Below are 26,292 nucleotides of genomic sequence, written 5' to 3' on the forward strand. Positions count from 1 at the left end.
AGCTTCGTGCCCTGGATGTGCATCCCACAAATCTCCATCAACTGCAAGATGCTATCCTATCAATATGGGCCAACATTTCTAAAGAATGCTTTCAGCACCTTGTTGAATCAATGCCACGTAGAATTAAGGCAGTTCTGAAGGCGAAAGGGGGTCAAACACAGTATTAGTATGGTGTTCCTAATAATCCTTTAGGTGAGTGTATGTATTGATGTATTTATAAAAATAATGTGCATTGTCTTTTAAATCCCAGACACTGTTGTGCTATAATTTTACACTAGGACTGCACTAACACATTAACAGATTACCCCAATCTTGAAGCTTATTCAAAAGCAGTCAATTATTCGTGAATGTTTTTTGTTTCTTTCAGAGATTCATGCTAATCATGGAGAACATACACAATACACAAATAAATATTTTTGTAGCATTCCTTTGATTGAACATGAATTAGCATCAACTGATTTTGACTTAATCTTGTTTTACAGACACAGCACATTCGAATTTAGAATTTAGAAACACATACAAAACTATTCCATGTAATTCTTATATTTTCTATAAAAATTTCCTCATGTGATACAGGCGCAGTCTCGCTGTTCGCCGATAGAGGCCGCTGTTTGAAACACATGCATGTATCGTCTCTTCCGGTTGAGGATGAGCTTCCGGGTCGCCAGTGCACAGGACACAAGAATCAAAATAACCGTGGCAGTGGGGATAAGACACTAGCCTTTCCTGTGCTGTTTCTTTTTCTACATTTTGTATTGGTTTGTTTTTTTATTTGTCGTTTTGAAGGCTCGTCTAAGGATTACACATGTCTGGCTTACCGCCCGGAGACCCGAAGCTGGTCTCCATGATTGTCAATCATTTAAAAACTCAAGGGCTCTTTGATCAATTCAGAAGGGACTGTTTGGCAGATGTGGACACAAAGGTATGAATGAACGGATGAGTTATTGTTAGATATTGTATGACAGATAGACACAAGAATAATGCACATTTGTATAGATGTCTCCTGCTTCGTAAATGACACTCACTCACTATGCAGCATTGTAAGTCTGTTTTGTAATTGTAGAGCTTTTGTTTCTGTCTTACATTTGCAGTTCTACGTATCATATGTAAATTAAATGTCTTGAACAGCAGTTTCTTGAAATACATCTTTGCCTTTGATTTGTGTACTTGTAGCCAGCATACCTGAATTTAAGACAGAGAGTGGACAACTTCGTGTCAAACCACCTTTCCAATCACACATGGAGTCCCCATCTGAACAAGAACCAGCTCAGGAACAGCATCAGACAGCTGGTCTTACAGTAAGTTTACCAACACCGTTTTATTTATGTAATTTTTACTGCTAATAATAAACTCTAGCCTGTGACTTTCTTTGATATGTTGTGTGTTTATAGGCATTGTTTAATAGATAAGCTTGAAAATTGAAGGGGAAAAAATACAGGAGCCTTTTAATAATGTGATCATTAAGCGTGTATCACGGTCCTACTTGTGCACAAAAGATTAGTCCAGAGATAGTGTAATGCTGTCTCTGTCAGGACGGTATGTTTGAGTTTTCTTCTTTGTTTCAGGTCAGGGATGCTGGAGTCGGGCGTTGACAGGATCGTTACTCAGGTTGTGGATCCAAAGATTCACCACACCTTCAGGCCTCAGGTGGAAAGAGTGGTTTACGATTTTCTAGGCTGTGTAAACCATAAAGAGGAGCCCCCGGGTCCTTCAATCCCGGTTGAAGAAATGCAAGACTACTACATACCAACAACAGGTACTGGTGGTTTAATGTGAATGTCAATGTTGATCTTTATTAAGAGAGTCACTTATCCTCTTTTCCATCTACTTAGATATCAGTTTTACACAATAAATAGGCAACAGATTAGGTATAGTTGGAATTGCATAGTGCAGCATAAATTCACCCAGCTTTTGTGAAGGCCTGTGTGCCAGTCCTGATCAGTCTTGATTTGATTGCTGACAATGGGAAATAATTATGTTTTTCAGGCCCTTCCTCTGCACCGACCACATCAGTAGCCAGTGATGCCATGTCCATTCTAGATACCATAACCTCTTTGAACCAGGAGGCGAGCGCGGCCTGGGCATCAAACGACACGGCCGCTGGCAAATCGGGGGACCGCACAGCCAAGAGAAGCACTTCTCAACCCCCCACCGATGGAGGGCTAGAGAAGGAGAAATCCCCCGACGAGGAGAAACCTGCTGTGGAGATGGCCGATGAGGAGGTCTGTGCACCGGAGGAGGAGGAGAGTGCAGAGACTCCAGCTCTCGAGTCTCAGGATGTGGAGAATGTGGCAGAGGAGGAGGGTGAACAGGCGGAGCTGGCCAGAGAAACCACCGAGGAGCCCAAGGAACCGAGCAGTGAGACTGAGGGCAACAAACCCGAAGATGGCAAAGAAAAGGTTAATAGCAAGACTGCCCTGAAAGGAAAAGATGAAACCACAGCGAAGGAGAGTGATGAAGAGATCCAAAAGACTCCCAATGAGAAACATCACATTCGACAGAAGGCCAGGGAAAGGTTAAAAGAAGGTAGAATTAATTTGATTTTCAGTTTTGTACTATTTGTAATGTGTAATGTGAGTCAATAGGTTAACAGAACACTCATTAAGCGTCTGTGGTTAAACGTTGCAAACATATGTACTTTGTACTAATAATTATAATATATGTGTGTGTAATAAACAAGTTTACCACCTTTTCTCCCCCCGTTTTCCAATTGAATCCATAAATCTTTCTCTGTCAATGTGAAGGGTTTTACTGGTATTCTTTATTTGATATTTATTTATTTTGCAGAATATTCCTTGGAAGACTCTGACCTTGAGGGGCTGAGCGACATCTCTGTGAGCTCAGTCCACACCAGTGACCTGTCCTCCTTCGTAGACGAGAGTGAGGACGAACCCCAACTCTCCGACACCACGGAGGAGGGGGAGATCACCTCAGAGGGTACGCTAGGGCTTCCCTTTCACCAGTACAGTTTCCAGCTGCACTACAAGGCTACTCTGTTGACCTGATTATCGAGCTGAGCTGATTATCGAATAAATAAAGATACAGTGAGGGGAAAAAGCATTTGATCCCCTGCTGATTTTGTACGTTTGCCCACTGACAAAGAAATGATCAGTCTATCATTTTAATGGTAGGTGTATTTTAACATTGAGAGACAGAATAACAACACAAAAATCCAGAAAAACGCATTTCAAAAAAGTTATACATTGATTTCCACGTTAATGAGGGAAATAAGTATTTGACCCCTTCGACTTAGTACTTGGTGGCAAAACCCTTGTTGGCAATCACAGAGGTCAGACGTTTCTTGTAGTTGGCCACCAGGTTTGCACACATCTCAGGAGGGATTTTGTCCCACTCCTCTTTGCAGATCCTCTCCAAGTCATTAAGGTTTCGAGGCTGACGTTTGGCAACTCGAACCTTCTGCTCCCTCCACAGATTTTCTATGGGATTAAGGTCTGGAGACTGGCTAGGCCACTCCAGGACCTTAATGTGCTTCTTTGTTGCCTTGGCTGTGTGTTTTGGGAAATTGTCATGCTGGAATACCCATCCACGACCCATTTTCAATGCCCTGGCTGAGGGAAGGAGGTTCTCACCCAAGATTTGACTGTACATGGCCCCGTCCATCGTCCCTTTGATGCGGTGCAGTTGTCCTGTCCCCTTAGCAGAAAAACACCCCCAAAGCATAATGTTTCCACCTCCATGTTTGACGGTGGAGATGCTGTTCTTGGGGTCATAGACAGCATTCCTTCTTCTCCAAACACGGCGAGTTGAGTTGATGCCAAAGAGCTCGATTTTGGTCTCATCTGACCACAACACTTTCACCCAGTTCTCCTCTGAATCATTCAGATGTTCACTGGCAAACTTCAGACGGGCCTGTACATGTGCTTTCTTGAGCAGGGGGACCTTGCGGGCGCTGCAGGATTTCAGTCCTTCACGGCGTAGTTGTGTTACCAATTGTTTTCTTGGTGACCAGCTGCCTTGGTCCCAGCTGCCTTGGTCCCAGCTGCCTTGAGATCGTTAACAAGATCCTCCCGTGTAGTTCTGGGCTGATTCCTCCCCGTTCTCATGATCATTGAAACTCCACGAGGTGAGATCTTGCATGGAGCCCCAGACCTAGGGAGACTGACAGTTATTTTTGTTTCTTCCATTTGCGAATAATCTCACCAAGTGTTGTCACCTTCTCACCAAGCTGCTTGGCGATGGTCTTGTAGCCCATTCCAGCCTTGTGTAGGTCTACAATCTTGTCCCTGACATCCTTGGACAGCTCTTTGGTCTTGGCCATGGTGGAGAGTTTGGAATCTGATTGATTGATTGCTTCTGTGGACAGGTGTCTTTTATACAGGTAACGAGCTGAGATTAGGAGCACTCCCTTTAAGAGAGTCTCAGCTCGTTACCTGTATAAAAGACACCTGGGAGCCAGAAATCTTGCTGATTGATAGGGGATCAAATACTTATTTCACTCATTAACATGCAAATCAATTTATAACTTTTTTGAAATGCATTTTTCTGGATTTTTTTGTTGTTATTCTGTCTCTCACTGTTAAAATACACCTACCATTAAAATTATAGACTGATCATTTCTTTGTCAATGGGCAAACATACAAAATCAGCAGGGGATCAAATACTTTTTTCCCTCACTGTATGTATATGATTACTTATGAAGCATAAACTCTTCAGAAGGCAAAAATAAATTAACAGCTGGGACGAGTGGTATTTCTTTGTAGTTGGAGCTAACACGATGGTGTGAATGTTTTCGTTTAAGATGAGGAAAAGATGGAGAATAAGACAGACACTGCTCTGACGGAGGAGAACAAAGAGCAGAAGCCCAGAGCCGGCAGACAGGCCTACATCCACAAGCCTTTCCTTTACTCCAGGTACTACAGCGATTCCGACGACGAAGTGACCGTGGAACAGCGCAGACGCTCGGCCGTAAGTAATGTTTACAACCTTTTAATCGCACTAGTAGTGGGCTGTCAAGGGTCTGACATACTTTTTTTATCTGGTTGCCCAGCAGGGTAGGTGCCTTGACATGCCAAACAAGTCCTCATTGTGTAAATAAGATCTAGTCTAATAAAAGATAAATACAGTATTTAATTATCCAAGAAAGTGCATACAACATTTTCTTTTTAATCAAGTATATCAATGAAGGCTTATAGGTACACAAGCTTTGAATATCATGTTTAATGTAAATAATGTATTGAAGTTTATAATTAGTAATTTATTTGAAATAAGTCCTGAAATGTTGGACTGTTCATACACACCAGCAAGAACAACAAAGAGTACAATGTCAGTTACAGGAAATATGTATTTATTTCAGGCCAAAGACAAAGAAGAAAGGCTACTGAAAAGACAGCAGAACAGAGAGAAGTTAGAGGAGAAACGCAAACAGAAAGCATCACAGGTGGAGGAGCAAGGTACTGAATTGTTTTCTTTTTCAACAGCTTTCAAAAATATATATATACACTCCGTTCTATGCTGAATTTATCAAATGTGAGTACCTGCTCCATGAGAGTCATAATTGTACTTTTTGATTAAACGTTTTCAAATAATTTCCTCAATCAGATGAAAAGAAAAGGATTTCTCCAAGCTTTGACACACCCGGCCCAAGTGGGAAAGAGGCACGGAAAGAACAGAAGGTCCTGGAGAAGAAAGTGGCTATCAGCAGGAAGCGCAAGCGTGACTCCAGGTTAAAAACACAAACACTGAAATAAACCGACCTTCACAGTTTTGGTAAAATCATATGCATCTTAAATGAGCCTTGTGTTTATGTTTGTTTTTATTTTTCATTTACAGAAAAGAGGATGATGTTGGGAGTAATAGCAAAAGAAAAACTGACCCTGGGGAGGAATCTAAGGAAACATTGAAGAAGGCTGATGTAAGTATTTGTCCATATTGAGATATCTCTTCCGATCTATACAGGCTTCCACATGAATATAAAGTGTTCATATAATGATTGTTATTTTTTAAAAAGTACTTTTGCACACTTTAATGCTGGAAGACTCATCACTTATTAGGATAGTTGAAACCCATATATAGTTCAGTTTGTGTATTCTTCAGTCTGTTTTCAGGAGATTGCCTTGATTAAACATAGTGGTCTGCTTTACCAAAGAGGTACTCATCTTAGAATACATTTGCAGACAGCGGTGGAGGCATTCAAGTTGTACTGGATACAAAATGAACACAGTAATGCACAATGTGTTTCTTGTTACAGAATGGTGAAGTTATCTGAAACATAGTCTGACATGCCTAATCTGACTCCTCAATATTAATTTTCACAGACACAGGAAACGGTGACTTCCTCAAAGGAGTTGAAAGCCAGCTCTTTGAAAGGTCAGCAGCTGAAGTCTGTCCGAAGACTCTCTGAGTCGGCTGTAACAGAAGAGAACAAGAATGAGCTTCGCAGGAAGAAGGCGAACAGCTCTATTTCTGAGGAAACTACAGCTGGTGGAGGGGAGCCAAAAGACCACAAAAGACTGTCAGACAAGAGCAAGACGCACTCGTTCATCTTAGACCTTGAGCAGGGTTCTGAAGAACTGCTGAAACAGAGAACGGCAGGGAAATTTGAGAAGCACCCTAAAAAAGAATTGGGTGATACAGAAGAGTCGGGGAGAAAAAAAGAGGCCAAACATTCCAAAGAAAAAGTTGAAAAGGAACGCAGCCTCTCTGATGACAGAGTCAAGCACAAGCAAAAGAGTGACAAAGCACAGAAAGGAGCAGAGATCTCTGCAGAACATCACATTTTGGAAAGTAAAGGGCCAGAAAATGTGCTCAAGTCATCCACAGATGATAAACTGGACAGAAAGAGCAAGAGTAAAGGAGAAAAGAAGAGCTCGGCTTCAGTAAGGGAGTCGAAGTTAGTGATTGCAGAGTCGGCTTTGGAGGAGGGCTCATACAAAGATGGCACAAGGAAGGTTAAGGTTTCTGTAGCTGACACTCCAAAAATGGACAAGATGAAGAGTGAGAAATCATTGACCAAAAGTGACTCCAAACAGCTGCTTTCTGTGGATTCCAGCTCCAAAGTGGAAAGCTCCTCTGAAGACAAGTCAGATATAGAACCTGGATCTGAGGGTGGCAGGAAGAAAGAGAAGCATACCAAAGACATCATCAAGAGGTCCAAGAGCTACTCTGATGACCGGCATATGGAGAAAGTGAAGTCCAAGAATGAGAACAGAGAAGCCAAGCCAAGTGAGAGGGAAAATGTGGTCTCTGACCGTAGAACAAAGCCAGATCAGACTCCACAGGAGACCATTAAATCTGAAAAGGCTGATGTAGAGGTTGAGCGTAGATCCAGGGATACAGATAATGTGGGTAAGGTCAGAGCTTCAGCAGAAGGCGATAGTGAGAGTGGCAGCAGAACAGCAGCCAGCACTCCGAGGGATACCACTCACAAAGTCAAAGTGGAAAAGTCTTTAACAAAATCTAAATCTAGGGATGACTCCAAAGCTCAGTCTGTATCCAAAGCAGAAAGGAGATCTCTAAGTGCTGAACACAAAAGCAAAGTGACAAAACCAAGTAGGTCTGATGTATCAAAAGAAAGAAAAAGGGAGGGGAGTTTGAAGGATGACAAGAAAGGCTCAGAGGAAAAACTACAGGATAAAAGCACAGAGGAAGCACAAGAAAGCATGGATGTGAAGACGATTGCTGATAAAAAATTAAGTATTAAAGATGCAGAAAAGAAGGGAGGTGAAACTGATATTGCACGCTCAACGCCTGATGAGGTCAATGCTTCAGAGAAGTCAGGCAGCACAAGTGAAGATGGTGGTAAATCATCACCTAAAGCTACAGAAAACCTCTCCCATCCCATTCATGAAAGTGTAGATATTGATCTAAAAAATGCAGAGGTCTCTACTGTCCTGGACAATCCGGTCTCTACTGTCCTGGACAATCCTGAGACTCCTGTCATCTGCAGTTCTGAAACGGAAGACAAATCTGAGGAGTCTATTTCCAAACGGGCAGATTTGATGGAAGATACCAGTGTGAAGTCGGAAGCAGTAGCTGCTGTTTCAGATGACACATTTGATGCTCTGAGTGACGTGACTCCTGAACCTGAACCTGAAGATGAGACCCAAATGCAGATTATTTCCCCTGAACAAGAGTCCAAGACTGAAGAAGGAGAAAAATTAGAAGATCCGATAACCACTAAACAGACTCCTCATGAACCAGAAATCGTGCCTTTGTGCCCAGATGAGCTTCAGGCTGGAGATGGCATTCCAGTGGACGCGGGTGTTATTGATACAGAGACCTTAAAACCTGAGGAAGATATTCCAGCTAGTGTGGTTTCAGAAACAAAAGAAATATCTATGGATGTTGAATACAACCAAGACCAGGCAGCCATCATCACGCAACAGCAGGAAGATGCTGATACAACCTGCAGAGAGGGAAGTATCCCAGCCACAGTTTGGACTGAGGAAAGTCCCATGCCCAGTGAGACCAGAGTTGAATTGGGTAGTATTACAACGCAGGAAACAAACACACCTCAAGAGATCTCTTTTCAAGAGGCAGATCTGAAAATGAAAGAAGCTGCCTTGACTTTGCTTTCCATGGATTCGGAGATCACATCTAAGAGCTTAGCGACAACTCAGACACCATTCTCTTTAGAAATAACATCTCCTATTGTACACAGTGATGGGCAGCTAACGGTCTTGCAGACTGAAAACCTAACAGTCTTGCAGACCGAAACCCTAAGTGATTTTGACAATGTAGACAAGTCAGAAAACATATTGGCAGATACAGGTCTGGAAGTAGAAGGAGAATCAAACAATGCACCTTTGACTAGAGAAGCTGTCGTCAGAGAAGAGGATCATGGGGAAATGATAGAAGGGACATCAGCAGACTTGGACAAAACGTCAGAAGAGAAGACCGATCTCAAAGGTAATGATTCATAATGGCTAACCTAAAACTATATTTGCTAATTAAGAAAACAATGCTTGTCTGAATTGATTCTGTTTGCATCACTTGAACTATATTAACTCCAAGCTCTTTATCTTTTCTTTTCCCATTACAGTCCAGTCAGCATTACAATAGAACAGATCAATGTGGCATATAAAGAACTATTTATGAACCAAAACATTTAGGAGAATATTCCTTAAAATCTGAGTCAGGAAATTAATAATCTTGTTGGAATTGATACATATTCTGCATATTATATACAAATACCAGAAACATAAATGCAATAAATAATTATAATTATTTATGATTTATGAAACATGAAAAACGATGTTTCGCTCAGTGATGTATGTATTGTTTGAAATGTTAATGTTGTGCAGATGCAGACAAAACTGAAAGTGACCCACAAGAGAAGGCCTCACCTGTAGCAACTCCTGAACAGAAGCAGGTAAGAGGAGCCGTTTTTCACCATCAGCCTGTCCTTAATCTGAATAATATGTGGAATCTGAAATCGAGCTGTAAGCTAATAAAATGTCATTTCTCACATGTTAGCCAAAATATTTATACATACGAATATGTGACTATTATCAAAAAAAAATCACAATGTATCTGAAATGTACTCAGATTGAAACATATTATAAAATCTTGTCATTTAAGGAAGGAAAAAAAGGTCCTTTAAAGGAGAAGACAGGTGCACGAAGGGGAAGACCGCCCAAGAGCTTAGCTGCTGCTGCAAAGGAAACTGGTCAGCTCAAAGGCCTTCTGTTTCTAGTAGAATATTTCTGCAAATGATTGATACTTACAGCTACTGCGATTCCTCTGTCTCTGTCTGTACATGAATCCCTTTGGAAAGTGAAATGATCAAATAAATATATTTTTTTAAGTAGTGAATTATAGAATGTTTAAGTGTTTTTTTAGTGGAGTGTCAGTGTTAAAAGAAGCTGTTTAAAATAATGTGCTTAACCCCTTAAAATGTGCAGTAACAAGAGTAAAAGTAACAGTTTATAATAGATGCATCATTAAAATCATGTCTGCAAAATGTATGCAATTTTTTTAGGTAAAAAGGAAATTTATTGATACTTGTCTGAGCCTCTGCTGTTGACCATATTCTTACATACAGAGACACGTTCAGTGCAAATAATAGTACATTCAAAGTGATGTGTTGGTCTAAAATGTTCATTCATTGTTAATACTTATTTAAGCAGGTGACAACATCGTAAGGAAAACTGAAGAAACAGACATGAAAGAGACAAAAGATTTGCCAGTGGTTTCCAACAATGTAAGTCAGATTGTATTTTTCTTTTAGAATGTGTTCTGTAGCTGAGTAATAGAAGGGAGCAAAAGAGAGAGAGAAGTGTGTGGCACAAGTATGCTTATTTCAGACGTTTATAAAGCATGTGTAAACAAAGACCTAAGCCTAACTGTACATATTCACTTATTCGTGATTTTCTGTGTGTTTCAAATATCTCTATATAGGATGAAACGGACATTGTTACCACAGAGGAGGGTAAGGAGGATCAAAAAGGTAAGTGACAGTTTTTTACATTTTAGGAATGTTCATTTATCTAATACACTTTGATCTTATAGCTTCTGAACTGTCCTTGGCAATGGTATTTAGTTCTTCAGTGACAGCTTTAGCAAGACGTTCTGCTTCTTTACAGTTCTTTAGTTTCTGGCTCCATTTATATCTTTCTGATACCACTTTCATGTTCTAGATCAAATATATTCGTTGTTGCTACTGTCTTCACTTAAAAGAGGAAAATGTTGTCTGTGTCAATGGGATTTGGGGCTGAGAGGAACTAATGATGACAGCACACCAGTAGGGATTTAAAACAAAATAATGCCAATTGCCATTACACCTGTACCAAATTACCAATCAATTGCATTTCATTCATCAATTGGGGAGAGAGGTTTTAAATGGCATAAACCATGGGAAGTATTGAGTCCAGATTGCCGATTGAACACTTTCCATGGTTTATCTCTTTTTGAATATGCCAGTTTTAAACCATGTAACTTTTTTTTTTTTTTTAATTGTCCTTGAAAGAAAGTACAAGTGATGCAATACCAGAAACAGAAGACAAGGACATTTCATCAGAAAAGAGAACTGAGGTCTGTCTCTTTCATTTATAAACATTTGGATCATTTGTGATTTCCCCTGAATGCAAGTTAAATCTCAGTGCACAATATGACCTTGAATGATCATGTTGTTTTTTAGGTTGACAACTCTGTGGATGTCCAGGAGAAAGAAACTGATGAGGGTCCATCAGCCAAAATTGAAGGTAATATTTGTATTGCACCCGTGAGAGAACAATCAGGGATCTCTGGGGCTGAGGGGCACTAGGGATTTTGATGTTAAGGTTGCACAGGGTTTCACAATTGCACAGTTCATGAAAGTTAATTTGTTTGTCTTTTTTACTACAATTATTTAGTGGACATTGAAATGTAAATTCACTCTCCACAAGACCCAAGGCTACTCGTATCTTGGTTTTAAACTAAGGTTCGCTTTATTTTTAGCCGGCACGTCCTCAAGCACGGATCTGACGGTGACAGAACCTGAGACCAAACCTGATGTAAGTAAATAGTGTAGCTGGTTGTTATTAAGTGTATGGGCAGATCTCTGCTTTTGAACTAAATTAATTTAATTGCTTTGGAAGTAACAAATCATAGTAATGTTTTTTGAAAATCACTGCATTATTTAATAATATCCCAGTAAGCAATGACCGAAGTGAGTTACTGTTTTTTCCAATGGAGAAAAAATAAAAATAGCATAGGGAGACAGAATTGCAGCACTGGAATATGCACTGACTCGGAGGGATCTGTTTACAGAATGGGAAACCGGAAAGACCTGCTGTTCAGAAAAGAGGAAGGGGACGTCCCCCCCGGGCCTCGACTTCAGTGGCAGACAGCAGTAAGCTAAACCTCTCCCACAGGATTCGCAAATACAGATGTTTTGAAATGCCATTACTGAATACGTCTGTGTGTCCAGGTGAACCTCTGCGTGCATCAGAAGAAGCAGGTCCAAAAGAAGAGAGTGGTAAAGTAATGGAAGAGGTGAGCAGATCTTTTTGCCTGACCGTTTAAACTCATGTAGTACTAATTCAAATGTGTACAGAAGCATGTTCAGCTCTGTGATGTAACGGCTACCAGAAGCCAGTGAAGAGGTTGGAGAGATTTTGCTGCTTCTAGGCAAGGTGTTGATCCAGTGAACTTGTGTGCAGAATTGTTTTCTTCATTACACTTCTCTTGTATTGTAGGCAAAAGTATCAGATGAAAATACGGCTGAAATATCAGTAGCAGAAGGGATCACAGAAGCAGCTTCGGTTGTTAATACTGAAGGTATGTTGCAGTCATTTAAAATATGAGAAGGTGTGTTTTTTTTTTTTTACGCAAATTTAAGTGTGTGTCTGTGCTGATGCAGGTGAAGGCAAAGCTGAATGTGGAGAAGATGAGGGAAGAGACGGCAGTGTAAGTTGTTTTTCACCTCTTCTTCAGAATTTATCTTGCGTTATCTAACTATTGAATGCACAAAAGCAAATTTTAAAAGACAAATTTAAAGATTCAGTATTATTTAAATGTAGAAGGAAGATGTGGAAAAGGCAGGCGAAAGAAAGCCTAGACGTAGAGGGAGATGGGCCAAATCAGCAGTCAAGGAGACAAGTAAGTGATGCTATCAGGCAGAGCCAGGATTCCTGTTCTGCTCTTCAGATTCCATAGATCAGCCTAACTTTCTCAGGTTTCATTGACTCTGAAAATGTGGAAAGTCAAGTGCTGTTTAAGCGATGCTACGTACTGCTGAGCTGGTGGTACATCAAATCAAACGCCGATCTCTGAAGCACTGTTCTCACAGGGGCTAAAGAAATCCATAAATCAGTGTGCAGTTTATTGATTAGTTCTTGTTCCTGTTGTGATCTACATGTCATTGTCAGGGTGATTGACTGCAGGTAACCTTTAAAGATTTTATTCTGTAAATATTTTCGAATTAATGTTGGCTGATCATTTGTGCTGTTAGTTGTCAGTCTGTGATCAGTGACTTCTCGTGTGTCTGCTGTGTATAATCATATTAAGTGTGTTCTTCAAGGTAAAGAAAGGAAGAAAGATGATGAAGAGAAGGAAGAATCGGAGATTGTGAGTATGTTTTTGCTGTCAAATTGTGAAAATACAGCTTGGGATCGGTATAAGATATAAGGCTTGGTAATGGGGCAGTTTTCTGCACAAAGTAAGACAGTTGACATTTTGTGTTCCTTTTTTTTTGCATGTTTTCCCAGCAGAGTAATTAAATACATCCTCAGTTATAACTGAACAATGTTTAATGAATCCTACCTAAATCAATCCGGGGTTCTAAAAGCATATTTGTTTCCAAGCGAGGGCGGATTAGTTTTTTAAGTGCATGTGGTTTTGCCAAAGATTACAACATGCATGGACTTAAATTATTGCAGGCATTTGCCAAGTTTCAGTATTGTAAATGTTTTCTTTAGGACTCGGAGTCTGGAAATAATGAGGAGACCCGAGACACCCCTCAGAAAGGCAGGTCCTCTCGCACTTCCAGCACTTCACTGGGAGAAACCTGTAGGTGACTTGCTGAGCAAAGCAAAGCAAACACCATGCACTGTATTTTATTAATTTGCAAAAATGTTAAAACCCAATATGCTTCCTTTTATATAAATATAGAAAAAGTCATGTATTTGCTTACCCAATTCACTAAGAGACTATTGATCAAAATTTGATTTAGAATATTCAGGTATGTTTCTATAGGGTTATTTCTTTAGTTTTAGATCCCAGGTATGTTTACTGTAGGACATAGACCACCTTTGTACCCTGTAATTAGACATCGCTCTCCTTTTACAGTGAGGGAAAAAAGTATTTGATCCCCTGCTGATTTTGTACGTTTGCCCACTGACAAAGAAATGATCAGTCTATAATTTTAATGGTAGGTGTATTTTAACAGTGAGAGACAGAATAACAACACAAAAATCCAGAAAAACACATTTCAAAAAAGTTATAAATTGATTTCATTATTAATGAGGGAAATAAGTATTTGATCCCCTATCAATCAGCAAGATTTCTGGCTCCCAGGTGTCTTTTATACAGGTAACGAGCTGAGATTAGGAGCACTCTCTTAAAGGGAGAGCTCCTAATTTCAGCTAGTTACCTGTATAAAAGACACCTGTCCACAGAAGCAATCAATCAATCAGATTCCAAACTCTCCACCATGGCCAAGACCAAAGAGCTGTCCAAGGATGTCAGGGACAAGATTGTAGACCTACACAAGGCTGGAATGGGCTACAAGACCATCGCCAAGCAGCTTGGTGAGAAGGTGACAACAGTTGGTGCGATTATTCGCAAATGGAAGAAACACAAAATAACTGTCTCCCTCGGTCTGGGGCTCCATGCAAGATCTCACCTCGTGGAGTTTCAATGATCATAAGAACGGTGAGGAATCAGCCCAGAACTACACAGGAGGATCTTGTTAATGATCCCAAGGCAGCTGGGACCATAGTCACCAAGAAAACAATTGGTAACACACTACGCCGTGAAGGACTGAAATCCTGCTCAAGAAAGCACATGTACAGGCCCGTGTGAAGTTTGCCAATGAACATCTGAATGATTCAGAGGAGAACTGGGTGAAAGTGTTGTGGTCAGATGAGACCAAAATCGAGCTCTTTGGCATCAACTCAACTTGCCGTGTTTGGAGGAGGAGAAATGACCCCAAGAACACCATCCCCACCGTCAAACATGGAGGTGGAAACATTATGCTTTGGGGGTGTTTTTCTGCTAAGGGGACAGGACAACTGCATCGCATCAAAGGGACGATGGACGGGGCCATGTACCGTCAAATCTTGGGTGAGAACCTCCTTCCCTCAGCCAGGGCATTGAAAATGGGTTGTGGATGGGTATTCCAGCATGACAATGACCCAAAACACACAGCCAAGGCAACAAAGGAGTGGCTCAAGAAGAAGCACATTAAGGTCCTGGAGTGGCCTAGCCAGTCTCCAGACCTTAATCCCATAGAAAATCTGTGGAGGGAGCTGAAGGTTCGAGTTGCCAAACGTCAGCCTCGAAACCTTAATAACTTGGAGAGGATCTGCAAAGAGGAGTGGGACAAAATCCCTCCTTAGATGTGTGCAAACCTGGTGGCCAACTACAAGAAACGTCTGACCTCTGTGATTGCCAACAAGGGTTTTGCCACCAAGTACTAAGTCGAAGGGGTCAAATACTTATTTCCCTCATTAACATGAAAATCAATGTATAACTTTTTTGAAATGCGTTTTTCTGGATTTTTTTGTTGTTATTCTGTCTCTCACTGTTAAAATACACCTACCATTAAAATTATAGACTGATCATTTCATTGTCAGTGGGCAAACGTACAAAATCAGTAGGGGATCAAATACTTTTTTCCCTCACTGTAGCTGTGGTATCCCATTGTATATAACACTGTTAAAGTAGGAACAACTGCATACATGTATTTTAACCACTTTTAACACTCATAGCCCTGACACATGTAATATTTATTAGAAACACATTACAAAATATATTATTATATAAATGGTTGTTGTTTTTTTAGCCAAGGGATCACAAGAGCAAGCTAAAGAGACTGCCTGTGCACAGAAATCAGAGGAGGTCAGTTACAATTTATTCTTTGATCATCTATATTGCTCAGGACTTAAATAACTTTTTTTTGTTAAGCATAAATTGTCTAATATATGCCAGTGTTTTTATTAATATTTACATCTGTATAATGGCTTCGTCAGAGCTGAAAATTTGAACACGAAGAACACAACTGCATGTTTGTACGTTTTGTGTTTTTACACAAAGGAGGAAGCCGCTGAGACTTCCAGAGGGACTCGAAAAAGCAGACCATCCAAACTAGTGAAACAGACAAGTGAGTACTATGTATTGTGTGATGGGATGTCGTCCTCTATGATGCACCTGGTCCTCTGGTCTTCTTTAACTCAAGCTGTTGATCTGATAGGAACTCTTATAGTTTTTGATTGTTTCATTCCAGGTAAAACATCCAAGAAAGATGGAGATGAGGAGGAAAAACAGAATTCTGATCCATCCGAATCTGTACGTGTCTGTAACTTGGTTTTGTTGTTTATAGAACTGATGCAGAATTCAATCCTGTGTAATGATTCCTTTTGGATATATATTTTTTCCTAAAAAGTAAAAAATCAATAGAGAAAAAACAAGAAATGAATGAAGATGCTATGTGTATTGTTTACTGTGTTTCAAATTAAAATATAATATTCCAATATTTTTTAGGAGGGAGATGTTGAAGAGAAAAAGCCAGTTCGCAGAGGAAGGCCTTCAAAAAAGACTACAGTTCCCAGTAAGGAAGCCAGTAAGTGAACTGAAAGACTAAGAGATGAGCATTGAGACCTGTGCCTTGTTCCCTCAAAAGAGCCCTGCTTTCTGCTCATTCAACAACTGTTACATTGCTTCACCTCACTTCTGAGAATCTATTCTTTCAATCACTGTTCTTATTTGCAGAAATTGTGAAATATAGACTATTATAAATATGATGTCCTGATATGTGCCTGGAAAGCAAACTGTTGAAAGTAACCTATATGATTGACTTACTATGAAGCAGTTATTGACCATTGACCTTTGTGTTTTACCCTGAGAGTTGCCCTGTTCAAGCAATGTACAATTTATTTAAATCTTAGGTGAACCATCAAAGAAGGTAGAAACTGCAGCATCGGACCAAGAATCAGACACGGTAAGATATTTGTTATTTATATTTACTAAGCAAGGGATCAAGAAGGGGTATAGAAGATTGTACCTTAAGATACAGAATAATAATAATAATAATAATAAGGGAATCATTCTCGTTGTGTTAGTTGATACCTGAAGGTGAAAAAGGCTGCTTTCTTGACATAAAACATTTCTGTAGTGTGCTGACTGACTGACTTTGAGTTGGTGAAATGTATGGTTGTTGATTTCCCCAACCCCCACCCCCCCATTAACGCTTTACAAACTGCTTCTCTCCAGGAGGACAAGGCTGAAGAAAGATCAACACGCAGAGGAAAGCAGACCAATCAGAAATCCTCTCTGGGGAAGGATGCTAGTATGTATTTTTTGTTCGTTTCGTTCAGTTTTTTACTATGGTACAACACATTTACAATATTAAAAATGGTTTAATTGATTTTGAACAAAGCATATATCCACTTGTATGTATGCATTACTTTCTACATTACATTCTAAATCTTTTAAGGTAAATCATCCAAGATTGAAAAGGAGAATAAAGAGCAGAATTCTGATCAGTCAGGGAATGTAAGTAGACACTGATTTCCTTTATTTTGCATTGGACTTTGTTTAGTTTTTTCCTGTCCTTTGTAAGATTTTGGCTTGGGTGTATGGATACTGATACTGGTCATTGAGGTATAATTTTTTTTTGCCTTTGCTTTGTTACAATAGGAAGAAGAATCTGAGAACATAAAGGACACCAGAACTCGGAAGAGGAGATCATCCCAAACTACTGCAACTCCTCTGAGGGAAACTAGTACGTTTATTTAAAATGACTTGTCTACTTTTATGTTTTACCTGTGGTACCTGCATTTTAATCCACTTTACTTTATCAAAGGTAAATCAAGAAAGGAAGATACTGAGGAAAGTGCAGTCCAGAGCTCTGATCAAAAATCTGAAAGTGTAAGTAAAGAATCTGTCAACTACAATTGTTGGTAATAAAATCCTTTTTACTTTTTTTAATAAGATTGTCAGATGTGTATTTGAATTTTAATGCTCAGGTAGGGGCATTACTGGGTCAAGAACGTGCTTCAATGCTACAATTCACTTATGACCCTTGATTAAATAAGATAATATAGATTTACCTTTCTGTGATAATACAATACAATATAATGATGTTCAGCTATAACACCCCAGTCTCTATTACCAACTACAAGCAGGTCTCTACCACAATTTGTTTCAACTCATTTATATGTATAAAATGCTTCGTTTATGGTTTAAACTAAACTAGAGTGGTAGTGTAGTATCTATAAAAGTATGTGCTTTTCATGCATATTTAAATCTACACTGTATTATACATTGTAAATCTGTATATTCACTTCAAAAATACCCTTGAATTCAGGAGGAAGAAACTGAGAAAGAAGAACCAAAAGTTCTGCGCAGAGGAAGATCTTCAAAAACACGGACCCCTCTGCTGAGGGAAACAAGTATGTGATGTTTCTACATGACTTTTCATCTGATTCGCTGAGCAAAGGTAAAGACATCTTCCACATATAGGGCTGCTTGATTTTTTTCCTTTTTTTTTTTTTTTTTAAAGGAACTTCTTCCCAAGAGGTGGAGGAAGAAGGAGAGAACTCGGAAGAGGTCAGTTTAATTCAATTAATTTAAACTCTCGTTATGTATTTAAGTTTTTTTTGTATGTTTTTTTTGGCTATGGCTTACATAAAATTATATCAACATTGGTCAATTAGATCAGCATTGGTCATGTTTTGGAATTTAATTTAATGTTTAATAGAACGTCTTTGTATTTTTTTCTTTTTGGGGAGAAGCCAGAGAAGGTTGAGAAGACTCAAGTTCGCAGAGGAAGACGTTCTGCCCAATTGAAGGAAACTGGCAAAGGTGGCTCTGACACTTCCTTTGAAAATACATGCGTTTCAATGATTTGCTTTATCCATTCATGAATGCAAGTACAAACTGCTTTCTTGAATACTTTTCAATGACCACAAAGTTAGCCCAAATATTTCAAGCACATTTTTGCCATAGTTCAACAACCATATAATGTAATTGCCCCTATATTCATAAGTCTATATTATACAGTCATTATTGTTCTTCCTAAAAAAATATTGTACATGGTTAAAATAAAAATATGAATTTATTTTATCGTTTTATAAACAGGTACTCAGCAGAAAAAAGATGATGAAGAAAAAACAGAACACAGTTCTGAGGAGAAAACGGATGAGGTAAGATGACTGAGTAATGTGGTGATGTGGAGAAGGGAACCGCCACACTTACAACCAAATTGTTTTCTGTCAAGCAGGCATAAGTCGAGCTGTTGTAATAACAATACAATAAAGAGCCATGTTGCTGAGAGTCCCAAACATTTGGATACATGTGAACTAGCCCTGTATGAATTAATAAAGATTACAAAATGGATTAGTCTCTTTTAGAAAGCTTAGAAAGCTTAGAAAACATTTCCTTTAAGGTCACCTGCTTCGAAAGTACCTTCATTAGACTGTAAAATATATATATTTTTTTTTCCTAAAATCAGAAAGATGATGAGAAAACTGAGCCAAAGAGACCCGGGCGTAGGGGAAGACCAATGAAACCCCAGACCTTAAACCTTCCACAATCAGGTGATATGTTTCCCCATTTCGGAAATATTGTAATTTTCAATGGTTTTTTTTTTACACATTTTTAATAACTGATCAGTGGGTTCCAATTCTAGAATTATTGTAATACTTTTAGAATTATTATGTTTTGGGCAGATAAACAATCAAAGGACCAGAGTGAGGAGAAGGAAGGAGCGGAAAGCTCTGATGGAGATGCGAAAGATGTAAGTTTGCAATGATGATAATCTCTTCATATATTATCCAGAAATATGCATCTCAAAAAAGGAATAGCATGCACTGGGAGGACAGTAGCTTCCACCTGTAGGGTTTACGGCCATTTCTGTACAAGCTCTCACATTGTTATACTTACACAAGTGGTGTCAAATTCTGCTTTTTACTTGTTTGCAGGAGGAAGAACCTGATAATGAGGAAAAAGGAGCTAAGAAGCGACGAGGCAAATGTCCATCAAAGCAGTCCAAAGACACACGTATGTCTTTAAGCAGGATATCTTGTAGCCCAAAACAGCTCATTTTATAGGTTTACCATTCCAGACAAAATGGTAAATTAAGTATTAGTCACTGCATCCTGAATTTGTAAAGACCAAGGAAGTAAACGTGCTTTGTGTTATCCGATCTAGACAACAAATTAATGTAGATTTAAGTTTCTTTTATGTGATGCACTTTTGCAATTTTCAGCAAGTTGTGTGTGATATTTCGCACAATGATACATCCACATCTTAATTTATAGTGTCTTCAGTAACTGTTCTTTGATTCATTTTATCTGCTTTGTGCCGGTAACTACATAGAGGAAGATTTGTGCCCTTAAGAAAGAAACTGATATAGGGCTGGAGATTGAGTAACCTGAATGTATTGTCCTATAGGCAAGTCTGCTGCGAAGAGAAAGAGGGCAGAAGAGTCTGAGGAGTCCGACGATGTGAGTGAGATGCTCTTTACTACTAATTTATTTTATAACATTTGTTAAATAAAATAGTGTCCCAAAGATGTAATTTTGACTCTTGACATTCAGGAACTGATCAGACTTGTTGAATAGATCTCGCTATTCTGTGAAATATTGTGTGGAAATCCACACCTTCAAGAGAGGAAAAAAAGTTACAAATCCTCTATCAGGACACCTCAAATGAAAACGACTGTGTCACATACAAGTAAACATATTTTAATATATATATTTTTTTTATTGAAGGAGAGAGATGCTGAAGAGCAGAAACCTGCTGCAAAGAAGCAAGTGCTGAAACGCCCCAAAGATGACAGTTGTGAGTAGATACCTGGATTTTATTAAGAGATGCCAGGCACAGCTTGGCTCAATCAAGTTTTGAGGTTGTTTTTTTTATTTTTATTTAGGCAGTCCATCTGATGATCAGGACGATGGGAAGGGAGATGAAAGCTCCACTGATATGAAAGCTGAAAATGTAAGATACCTATTCTGATATATATTGATTATCCAAGCAGATAGGATTATATTACATAGAACAAGTTGACAATCTCATATTTAGCAAACCACCAGGAACTTAATTTGCATAAAAACAAATCCAATAGCTGGAATAACATCTATAACATATATCCTGATGCTGGCAAGTTTACTGATCACATCAGAGAACACATTCCAGCAACACTTGTCAGTTTTCTATAGGCATTAATTAAAATGCAGCTTAGCAATGACGGTTTATTGTAGGCATGTGAATGAAAATATATCAATAAGAATAAAAAATGATGAAGACCGCAACAGCAGCTTTGGCTATGGGGAAAAAACATCTGCCCTGGTAGTTTTGCACCGTATCAATCTCCAAAACATGCACCTCATAATTGCACTTAAGTGTGTAATGGGGACAGCATTATAAATCCTTAACTGCTATCAGTGGCTTGTGGTCTGGGTTTAGAACCATCAAACGAAAATAATTAATAATAAAAAGACTCTGAATAAATCATTGTTTTTCCTTGCCTTGGTTCGTTCATAATAGGATGAAGACAAAGGAAAACCACAGGAGAAGAAAACAGTCCGCAGAGGACGGACCCCCAAAGCAACTGCAGCCACGGTGGAGGAATCGGGTACGATGTGGAGAATGGGCCCATGGAGGAGTGGCCATTTAGGGTCTCTATCTGAACCATTGTGGTTCATGGTATATGATTATTAACAGATTATTAACATTATCAGTATTAGTTGTAATAGTATTAGTGTGAAAGATTACTCTGTATCCAGAAGTATAAGAGCAATAACTTTTATTGATTTGGTTTGTGGAATGATATACTTCTATATACTGTAACTAAAGTCACGGATCCCATATCCAACCTCCTAAAGCATTTAAGCCGAGTCCCTTTCTACAAAAAGGCTCTGAGCGTTACTGAATTGTAACGATAGAATTCTTTTACACAGAAAAGCAAGACACGGGCAAGAAAGATAAAAAGCCTGATGAGACAGAAGAACAGGAAGATGTGGCGGATGAAGAGGTGGAAGAGGAGGAGGAGGACGACGATGACGACGAAGAGGAAACTCAAAGGAGAGCTACAACCCGGTCTGCGTCGCGGCTCGAGGCTGAGAGGTAACAGCCCTGGGGGTTTGCACAAGGAACAACGCTCCAACTCCTATAACACAACTATAACCATTAACCTTTACCCAGACTAACCAAGCTTCAGCATTGTAGCTGTGTACTAAGACATTAAAAACATATCCAGGTGCAATGTTTACAAAGATCAGGATGAACAGGAATAATATTAAGGGAATATAATGTGTCCTCCACATCACTTTGTTTATATAATCTGCTGTACTGACACAAAGTAATCCGTTTTGCAATTTCAATCTCAACAGAAAGTAAAATTGAAATGTTGTGCACAGTATTGATTTAAAATATTATCTGAGAATATTCTAGAAAAAGCCCCTTCAGTGTAAAAGGAATATTTAAAAAAAAAATACAAAAACATTACATTTTTTAACACTTACAAACCCTTATAAAAAAAATTATCAAAACCTTACAGCACTTTAAAAGTACCATTATCATTGTTAATTTGAACTGGGTTATTTTGGATAATCAGTATCAGGATAAAAAGTGGACCTCCATTGACCTCACCTTTTTTTAAATAGTTTGTTCTTGTTTGTTTTAAAGTTGTTGTTCCTATTTTATTTTCCCAGAAACAAGCCCAGTAAGCCTTCCACACGTGCACTCAGTAAACTGAGCAGTCCAGAGCCAACAGCTACAACTCGGTAGGGTTTTCACATTTCCTGGAATTTCCTGAACAGTTTTGTTTTTTGACAACACAACTCGCACTATTCCCATATTTCATATATACTTCGGTAGCTTATACTTATAAGTAGCAGATTGCAGGGTTCCAACATGTATAATTAGCTTTACTTGATCATGTGTTGCTTCAGCTGTTGTAATAATAATATCCCTGTCATTTTTCATTTCATTGTTCAATTCCTGATTAGTATTTTAAGTGTATGTTACGAATTCGGTGCCGTTTCCCTGGGTCTGCTGGCATTCATGCAGGAGATGTGGGCACAAATCTGCTGTACAGCTCCTTACAGCTGCTGGAGCAATACGCTCATCCAAACCGCAAGGCAAAGGACATTCCTATAGTATGCGTTTCTTTAGCAGCTTGTGTCTGAGATCAGCCTTGAGGACTCGCCTACTGACGCTTCAAAAGTGATTGTGTTGGACTTATAAAAACATCTCAGGATGTGAACAATGAAGAGAGAGATTACAGGCAGCACATTATGATGTATAATGTTTTTTAGTTTTTACGCTTGATACCTATATTTTAACAACCTTTGGTATTTTAGTATCCACTGATAACTGGACCACATCCAACTTGATCCATTTGTGCAGTATGTTTAATCTAGTGTGTCATTCTGTATACATAAATATTGGCAGAACAAGACAGGGCAATAACAAACTCAACCGAATCCAAGGAGGAAGTGGTTAAAAGGTACTGACTAGTCATAAAGAAAATTCACTTTTATTGATACTGAAGAATGTTCCTTTCACTGACGAACGCTTTCCCATCCAACCCAGTTCTGAGGGGGTTATTGTCACGGCAGATAAATTAATCCACTTGTCTCACGATTGTATTTTGAAGCAGCTCGAGGCTCCAGCCTTCTCCGGCCGCAAAACCAGGGCGCAAGCGGGAGGCGAGCCCCCTGGCAGTCCGCACACGAGGGGGGCAGAAAACGGAGGAGCCGGCCGCCAAGAGGACAAAACGATGAACTGAAGACTGAGCCGTGTCCTCGGGCAGCAGTGTGTGTTTCATGTCTACATCTGCGTAGTTTTAATTTTTAAACTATACATATGTAAATACACAATGTTGCAAAGGTGAAGGGGTTTACAGAGTAAAATGGACGTCGTATTGTTTGTATGAAATTTTAGCAATGGTGAAAATCTCTTGACAAACTTGGGTAGCCAGGCTCAAGGCAAAATTTCTTAAGCACCACATTCTTCATAAATATGTAAAAAGAAAAAAGTTTAAAGTAAGCTTGTGCCAACTTAATATTTTAATTAATTTAGTGTTCTATACGGGAATGAAGCTCTTTCATTATACAGTTTTGACACCCTTGTACATTAGTCTAGAAATTGCTTTGAACTGTATTTTTTCCACCACGTACAAATCCGTCTTACAAAATTTAATGTAAAGCTATTCATTCTGTGAATGTGAAGACACCACGGCATGTACTTTTTTATGTTTATATTCTTTATTATATATTGCTCTCGTTGTACTCTTATTCTAGTCAAAATATATATTTTGAAGTCTTTACTGAAAACTTTGATGTTGTAAACCATGAAAAACAACCTCCTTTGTAGTTCCTTTGCATTGATATTGATATACCTGTAAGCATCTTCATCCTCTTCAGTCAGTATTTGCAAACAGAAAAAAAAGACATTAAAATGCTGTTTTTTAATTACATTGTCTATAATGTGGATGTTTTTAAATGGTTTGATTTGAGTGAATTCAAGAGACATTGTCTCAAATCATAACTTCCTGTATTCTGTGTCAATGGTAAATCCTAGCTTTTTTTGAGCAAGATAACATTTTAGTTATACATTTTCTTAGTCGTGTGTATAGTTTGTTAATTTTTAACTAATATAACTGTCCAGTATGTTAATGAAAGCTGGAGGGTTATTTAAAAATCATGACAGAAAATGTAGCTAATGGAACTCGCATGACACAGAATTGTTCTTGCATTCATATATTGTGTGTTTGTATGCATGTATATACACCGATCTGCCATAGCATTATGACCACTGACAGGTGAAGTGAATAACACTGATAATCTCGTTATCATGGCACCTGTCAGTAGGTGGGATATATTAGGCAGCAAGTGAACATTTTGTCCTCAAAGTTGATGTGTTAGAAGCAGGAAAAATGGGCAAGCGTAAGGATCTGAGCGACTTTGACAAGGGCCAAATTGTGATGCTAGATGACTGGGTCAGAGCATCTCCAAAACTGCAGCTCTTGTGGGGTGTTCCCGGTCTGCAGTGGTCAGTACCTATCAAAAGTGTCCAAGGAAGGAAAAGCGGTGAACCGGCCACAGGGTCATGGGCGGCCAAGGCTCATTGATGCACGTGGGGAGCAAAGGCTGGCCCGTGTGGTCCGATCCAACAGACGAGCTACTGTAGCTCAAATTGCTGAAAAAGTGAATGCTGGTTCTGATAGAAAGGTGTCAGAACACACAGTGCATCGCAGTTTATTGCGTATGGGGCTGCGTAGCCGCAGACCAGTCAGGGTGCCCATGCTGACCCCTGTCCACTGCCGAAAACGCCTATAATGTGCACGTGAGCATCAGAACTGGACCACGGAGCAATGGAAGAAGGTGGCCTGGTCTGATGAATCACGAGTTCAAGGTGTTGACTTGGCCTCCAAATTCTCCAGATCACAATCCAATCAGCATCTGTGGGATGTGCTGGACAAACAAGTCTGATCCATGGAGGCCCCACCTCGCAACTTACAGGACTTAAAGGATCTGCTGCTAACGTCTTGGTGCCAGATACCACAGCACACCTTCAGAGGTCTAGTGGAGTCCATGCCTCGACGGGTCAAGGCTGTTTTGGCGGCAAAAGAGGGACCTACACAATATTAGGCAGGTGGTCATAATGTTATGGCTGATTATGGTTATGGTGTGTGTGTGTATATATATATATATATATATATATATATATCAATGGTAATCTAATTCCCATATTATATTATAGCATATATAGGTTGTGTGATGTGCTTAGTTGTACATACAGTACTGTGCAAAAGCTTTAGGCAGGTGTGAAAGAATGCTGTAAAGTAAGAATTCTTTCAAAAATAGACATGTTAATAGATAATATTTATCAATTAACTAAATGCAAAGTTAGTGAACAGAAGAAAATTTTATCAAATCCATATTTGCTGTGACCACCCTGTGCCTTCAAAACAGCATCAATTATTCTAGGTACACTTGCACAGTCAGGGATTTTGTAGGCATATAGTCAGGTGTATGATTAAACAATTATATCAAACAGGTGCTAATGATCATCAATTCAATATGTAGGTTGAAACACAATCATTAACTGAAAGAGAAACAGCTGTATAGGAGGAATAAAACTGGGTGAGGAACAGCCAAACTCAGCTAACAAGGTGAGGCTGCTGAAGACAGCTTACTGTCAAAAGTCAGACACCATGGCAAGACTGAGCGCAGCAACAAGACACAAGGTAGTTCTACTGCATCAGCAAGGTCTCTCCCAGGCAGACATTTCAAGGCAGACAGGGGTGTCCAGATGTGCTGTCCAAGCTCTTTTGAAGAAGCACAAAGAAACGGGCAACGTTGAGGACCGTAGACACCGTGGTTGGCCAAGGAAACTTACTGCAGCAGATGAAAGACACATCATGCTTACTTCCCTTCGCAATCAGAAGATGTCCAGCAGTGCCATCAGCTCAGAATTGGCAGAAAACAGTGGGATCCTGTTACACACATCTACTGTCCGGAGAAGTCTGGTCAGAAGTGGCCTTCATGGAAGACTTGCAGACAAAAAGCCATACCTCCGACGTGGCACAAGGCCAAGCGACTCAACTATGCACAAAAACACAGGAACTGGGTGCAGAAAAATGGCAGCAGGTGCTCTGGACTGATGAGTCAAAATGTGAAA

The 26,292-nt window shown here is 39.4% G+C and overlaps 1 protein-coding gene across 6 annotated transcripts; it reads left to right on the forward strand.

Moving 5' to 3' along the window:
- The first annotated feature begins 658 nt into the window (after window positions 1-658).
- Window positions 659-23,537, forward strand: bod1l1 (biorientation of chromosomes in cell division 1-like 1). Of its 6 annotated transcripts, none has more exons than XM_066720009.1 (47): window positions 659-922; window positions 1,174-1,298; window positions 1,566-1,756; window positions 1,987-2,526; window positions 2,788-2,937; window positions 4,760-4,926; window positions 5,315-5,411; window positions 5,560-5,683; window positions 5,791-5,872; window positions 6,276-8,868; window positions 9,264-9,331; window positions 9,541-9,628; window positions 10,086-10,162; window positions 10,360-10,408; window positions 10,928-10,992; window positions 11,099-11,162; window positions 11,398-11,453; window positions 11,710-11,791; window positions 11,870-11,934; window positions 12,138-12,219; window positions 12,302-12,348; window positions 12,462-12,540; window positions 12,962-13,008; window positions 13,359-13,449; window positions 15,446-15,501; window positions 15,697-15,763; window positions 15,887-15,948; window positions 16,144-16,222; window positions 16,548-16,600; window positions 16,873-16,948; window positions 17,096-17,154; window positions 17,299-17,383; window positions 17,465-17,529; window positions 17,969-18,053; window positions 18,164-18,210; window positions 18,396-18,465; window positions 18,742-18,806; window positions 19,115-19,199; window positions 19,332-19,399; window positions 19,584-19,662; window positions 20,056-20,108; window positions 20,376-20,445; window positions 20,534-20,601; window positions 21,151-21,238; window positions 21,564-21,729; window positions 22,317-22,388; window positions 23,264-23,537. In XM_066720009.1, the coding sequence occupies exons 1-47, from the start codon at window positions 806-808 to the stop codon at window positions 23,388-23,390; spliced, it is 6,891 nt and encodes a 2,296-aa protein (XP_066576106.1). In that variant the 5' UTR covers window positions 659-805; the 3' UTR covers window positions 23,391-23,537. The 6 variants fall into 6 exon arrangements, with proteins under 6 accessions (XP_066576106.1, XP_066576108.1, XP_066576109.1 ...); XM_066720011.1 differs by having other exon boundaries at window positions 23,267-23,537; XM_066720012.1 differs by having other exon boundaries at window positions 16,144-16,210.
- The last annotated feature ends 2,755 nt before the right edge of the window (window positions 23,538-26,292 follow it).

Source organism: Amia ocellicauda, chromosome 13 (assembly GCF_036373705.1).
Source record: "Amia ocellicauda isolate fAmiCal2 chromosome 13, fAmiCal2.hap1, whole genome shotgun sequence".
In the NCBI taxonomy this organism is placed as follows: domain Eukaryota; kingdom Metazoa; phylum Chordata; class Actinopteri; order Amiiformes; family Amiidae; genus Amia; species Amia ocellicauda.